Source organism: Dermacentor albipictus, chromosome 5, assembly GCF_038994185.2.
Source record: "Dermacentor albipictus isolate Rhodes 1998 colony chromosome 5, USDA_Dalb.pri_finalv2, whole genome shotgun sequence".
In the NCBI taxonomy this organism is placed as follows: domain Eukaryota; kingdom Metazoa; phylum Arthropoda; class Arachnida; order Ixodida; family Ixodidae; genus Dermacentor; species Dermacentor albipictus.
Window position 1 is genome coordinate 168,450,436 of NC_091825.1, and position 5,775 is coordinate 168,456,210.

At 51.3% G+C, this 5,775-nt stretch overlaps 1 protein-coding gene across 1 annotated transcript; it reads left to right on the forward strand.

Annotated features, from left to right (window-relative positions):
* Positions 1-3,934: 3,934 nt before the first annotated feature.
* LOC139060357 (uncharacterized) lies at positions 3,935-4,932 on the forward strand. Its single transcript, XM_070539476.1, has 2 exons — positions 3,935-3,940; positions 4,000-4,932. Exons 1-2 carry the CDS (start codon positions 3,935-3,937, stop codon positions 4,930-4,932), a joined length of 939 nt encoding a protein of 312 aa, XP_070395577.1.
* The last annotated feature ends 843 nt before the right edge of the window (positions 4,933-5,775 follow it).

The following is a 5,775-nucleotide window of genomic DNA, read 5'->3' on the forward strand; positions in this document are numbered from 1 at the left end:
AGTGCCTTCCCAGAGGGAGGGAGGAGGGCAGAGGACGGCTAACTTGAGGAGCGGCATCGGAGCCAGCTATGGAAGAATAGGACGACGAAGGCGCGAGCGATATATTGATGCAAAAAATTTGAGACCGAAATCACCGCACCGAGTACAGTGGGCTAGTGCCACCAGTGCCTTCTACCGCTAGCTTGAGGAGCTGCATCGGAGCCAGCTGCGGAAGAATAGGACGATGAAGGCGCGAGCGATATATTGATGCAAAGAATTTGAGACCGAAATCACCGCACCGAGTAGCAGTGGGCTAGCATCACTAGTGCCTTCCCAGAGGGAGGGAGGAGGGCAGAGGACGGCTAACTTGAGGAGCTGCATCGGAGCCAGCTATGGAAGAATAGGACGATGAAGGCGCGAGCGATATATTGATGCAAAAAATTTGAGACCGAAATCACCGCACCGAGTACAGTGGGCTAGTGCCACCAGTGCCTTCTACCGCTAGCTTGAGGAGCTGCATCGGAGCCAGCTGCGGAATAATAGGACAATGAAGACGCGAGCGATATATTGATGCAAAGAATTTGAGACCGAAATCACCGCACCGATTAGCAGTGGGCTAGCGTCACTAGTGCCTTCCCAGAGGGAGGGAGGAGGGCAGAGGACGGCTAAGTTGAGGAGCGGCATCGGAGCCAGCTATGGAAGAATAGGACGATGAAGGCGCGAGCGATATATTGATGCAAAAAATTTGAGACCGAAATCACCGCACCGAGTACAGTGGGCTAGTGCCACCAGTGCCTTCTACCGCTAGCTTGAGGAGCTGCATCGGAGCCAGCTGCGGAAGAATAGGACGATGAAGGCGCGAGCGATATATTGATGCAAAGAATTTGAGACCGAAATCACCGCACCGAGTAGCAGTGGGCTAGCGTCACTAGTGCCTTCCCAGAGGGAGGGAGGAGGGCAGAGGACGGCTAACTTGAGGAGCTGCATCGGAGCCAGCTATGGAAGAATAGGACGATGAAGGCGCGAGCGATATATTGATGCAAAAAATTTGAGACCGAAATCACCGCACCGAGTACAGTGGGCTAGTGCCACCAGTGCCTTCTACCGCTAGCTTGAGGAGCTGCATCGGAGCCAGCTGCGGAAGAATAGGACGATGAAGGCGCGAGCGATATATTGATGCAAAAAATTTGAGACCGAAATCACCGCACCGATTAGCAGTGGGCTAGCGTCACTAGTGCCTTCCCAGAGGGAGGGAGGAGGGCAGAGGACGGCTAACTTGAGGAGCGGCATCGGAGCCAGCTATGGAAGAATAGGACGATGAAGGCGCGAGCGATATATTGATGCAAAAAATTTGAGACCGAAATCACCGCACCGAGTACAGTGGGCTAGTGCCACCAGTGCCTTCTACCGCTAGCTTGAGGAGCTGCATCGGAGCCAGCTGCGGAAGAATAGGACGATGAAGGCGCGAGCGATATATTGATGCAAAGAATTTGAGACCGAAATCACCGCACCGAGTAGCAGTGGGCTAGCGTCACTAGTGCCTTCCCAGAGGGAGGGAGGAGGGCAGAGGACGGCTAACTTGAGGAGCTGCATCGGAGCCAGCTATGGAAGAATAGGACGATGAAGGCGCGAGCGATATATTGATGCAAAAAATTTGAGACCGAAATCACCGCACCGAGTACAGTGGGCTAGTGCCACCAGTGCCTTCTACCGCTAGCTTGAGGAGCTGCATCGGAGCCAGCTGCGGAAGAATAGGACGATGAAGGCGCGAGCGATATATTGATGCAAAGAATTTGAGACCGAAATCACCGCACCGAGTAGCAGTGGGCTAGCGTCACTAGTGCCTTCCCAGAGGGAGGGAGGAGGGTAGAGGACGGCTAACTTGAGGAGCTGCATCGGAGCCAGCTATGGAAGAATAGGACGATGAAGGCGCGAGCGATATATTGATGCAAAAAATTTGAGACCGAAATCACCGCACCGAGTACAGTGGGCTAGTGCCACCAGTGCCTTCTACCGCTAGCTTGAGGAGCTGCATCGGAGCCAGCTGCGGAAGAATAGGACGATGAAGGCGCGAGCGACATATTGATGCAAGGAATTTGAGACCAAAATCACCGGACGGATTAGCAGTGGGCTAGCGTCACTAGTGCCTTCCCAGAGGGAGGGAGGAGGGCAGAGGACGGCTAACTTGAGGAGCTGCATCGGAGCCAGCTATGGAAGAATAGGACGATGAAGGCGCGAGCGATATATTGATGCAAAAAATTTGAGACCGAAATCACCGCACCGAGTACAGTGGGCTAGTGCCACCAGTTCCTTCTACCGCTAGCTTGAGGAGCTGCATCGGAGCCAGCTGCGGAAGAATAGGACGATGAAGGCGTGAGCGATATATTGATGCAAAGAATTTGAGACCGAAATCACCGCACCGATTAGCAGTGGGCTAGCGTCACTAGTGCCTTCCCAGAGGGAGGGAGGAGGGCAGAGGACGGCTAACTTGAGGAGCGGCATCGGAGCCAGCTATGGAAGAATAGGACGATGAAGGCGCGAGTGATATATTGATGCAAAAAATTTGAGACCGAAATCACCGCGCCGAGTACAGTGGGCTAGTGCCACCAGTGCCTTCTACCGCTAGCTTGAGGAGCTGCATCGGAGCCAGCTGCGGAAGAATAGGACGATGAAGGCGCGAGCGATATATTGATGCAAGGAATTTGAGACCAAAATCACCGCACCGATTAGCAGTGGGCTAGCGTCACTAGTGCCTTCCCAGAGGGAGGGAGGAGGGCAGAGGACCGCTAGCTTGAGGAGCGGCATCGGAGCCAGCTGCGGAAGAATATGACGATGAAGGCGCGAGCGATATATTGATGCAAAGAATTTGAGACCGAAATCACCGCACCGAGTAGCAGTGGGCTAGCGTCACTAGTGCCTTCCCAGAGGGAGGGAGGAGGGCAGAGGACGGCTAACTTGAGGAGCGGCATCGGAGCCAGCTGTGGAAGAATATGACGATGAAGGCGCGAGCGATATATTGATGCAAAGAATTTGAGACCGAAATCACCGCACCGATTAGCAGTGGGCTAGCGTCACTAGTGCCTTCCCAGAGGGAGGGAGGAGGGCAGAGGACGGCTAACTTGAGGAGCTGCATCGGAGCCAGCTGCGGAAGAATAGGACGATGAAGGCGCGAGCGATATATTGATGCAAAGAATTTGAGACCGAAATCACCGCACCGATTAGCAGTGGGCTAGCGTCACTAGTGCGTTCCCAGAGGGAGGGAGGAGGGCAGAGGACGGCTAACTTGAGGAGCGGCATCGGAGCCAGCTATGGAAGAATAGGACGATGAAGGCGCGAGCGATATATTGATGCAAAAAATTTGAGACCGAAATCACCGCGCCGAGTAAAGTGGGCTAGTGCCACCAGTGCCTTCTACCGCTAGCTTGAGGAGCTGCATCGGAGCCAGCTGCGGAAGAATAGGACGATGAAGGCGCGAGCGATATATTGATGCAAGGAATTGGAGACCAAAATCACCGCACCGATTAGCAGTGGGCTAGCGTCACTAGTGCCTTCCCAGAGGGAGGGAGGAGGGCAGAGGACCGCTAGCTTGAGGAGCGGCATCGGAGCCAGCTGCGGAAGAATATGACGATGAAGGCGCGAGCGATATATTGATGCAAAGAATTTGAGACCGAAATCACCGCACCGATTAGCAGTGGGCTAGCGTCACTAGTGCCTTCCCAAAGGGAGGGAGGAGGGCAGAGGACCGCTAGCTTGAGGAGCTGCATCGGAGCCAGCTGCGGAAGAATAGGACGATGAAGGCGCGAGCGATATATTGATCCAAAGAATTTGAGACCGAAATCACCGCACTGAGTAGCAGTGGGCTAGCGTCACTAGTGCCTTCCCAGAGGGAGGGAGGAGGGCAGAGGACGGCTTGCTTGAGGAGCGGCATCGGAGCCAGCTGCGGAAGAATAGGACGATGAAGGTGCGAGCGATATATTGAGGCAAATAATTTGAGACCGAAATCACCGCACCGATTAGCAGTGGGATAGCGTCACTAGTAAACACCCATCGTTGCACGCTAAGCGATCCAGTAATATCTGTCTGCTGCTCTTCCCAGACCCACTGGTGATTCTTTGTGATTTTTTTGAGTGTATATATGTTGTCAAATTGCTTATGTTAGCTGGGGATGTGGAACAGAACCCTGGTCCTCAAAAGGAGATTCTAGACGCCATTGCGGCCTTGTCGGCTAAAAGTGACGCACGCCATACCGAGGTAATAGGGATGCTATCAGAGGTCCGAGCTAATCAGCAAAAACTCGAGGAAAAAGTTTCCAGCTTAGCCAGTAGGCTCGCAACAGTTGAATCCCTGGTGGAATCATATGAAGCAAATCAGAATGGTGTTGATCTACCGAGAGTAGTCGATGAAGCTGTGCGAGACCAAACTGCAGCAATAACTTCTCGGTTGGACGAACTGGAAGACCGCTCTCGCCGTGACAACCTTATATTCTGCGGGATTCCTGACGTCCCAGCTGAGAACTGGTCCGAATCTGAAACTAAAATTCGAAACTGCCTTACTAGTTTACTACAGATAACTTTAATAGACGAAGCCATTTCCCGCGCCCACTGGCTGGGTTCCTATGCAGTAAATAAACACCGGCCCATAATCGTAAAATTCTCGTCCTCAAAACTTAAGCAAAAGGTTTTCACTGAGCGAAAAAAATTCAAAGGTTCTGGAATTTCTGTTAGCGAAGACTTCTGCCGCGCCACACGCTTGTCACAGAAAAAATTGATTGAATTCGGAAAGGCTAGCGGACAGAAATATGCGCTACGGCTCAACCGTCTACAAATCGACAAAAAAACTTATGTTTACTGTCCGGTAACTGATCGTGTGTGCGAAATCCACACAAACGAGCTTCGTTCAACAAATTCTGTCCCAAATGCACCTTCTGATGGCCCTAGCCATTCGCAAACATAGCGGTGTCATGGTCGGGTGGCAAAAAATATTTCTCTTTTGTATTCAAATATTCGCAGCGTATGCAATAAGCGGGATCCTTTATCTTCTGTCCTTGACACGTGCAGTGCCGATATTGTTATCCTGACAGAGACATGGCTTTCTAGCAAAATTGAAGACCGTGAAATTTTGGAATGCGAGGGTGTTTACCGTTTCTATCGACATGACCGCGATGTACGGTGTGGTGGTGGTGTACTTATCGGTGTTCGTGATTCGATTACCGCTGCTGCAATTGAGCTTGCCTCACCATTAGAGCTAGTGTGCACGCGCGTAGGCTTCGAACGCAAAAATTTTATAATTTGCGTCGTTTACAGGCCCCCTTCCTCACCTAAAACATTTTGTTCAGACCTTCACGATGCCTTAAATAGTCTAATTTTACGGTTTCCTTCCACGCCACTAATACTCCTTGGGGACTTTAACTTTCCTGGCATTAACTGGCATACTGATCCCCCTTCAACCCAAGAGTGCTGTTCTGAATATTCCGAATTCATCAGCCTTTGCCTTGATTTTAACCTGCACCAGCTTGTTCTGAAGCCTACTCGATGTTCTGCACACTCGGCTAATATCCTGGATTTAATCCTTACTACATCCCCGGAATTTTTTTCGCCCCTAACTTACCTACCGCGTATTAGCGACCATTGTATAATCCAGTGTAATTTGCAGTTAACCATGGCATCTGTTACCTCGTCGAAAGTTATACGTGATTACAAAAATGCTGATTTTGCCGCAATTAATAACGAACTAGAAACTTTCATCACTGACTACATTCCAAGTTTCCACACTCGATCGGTTGAAGAAAACTGGTCA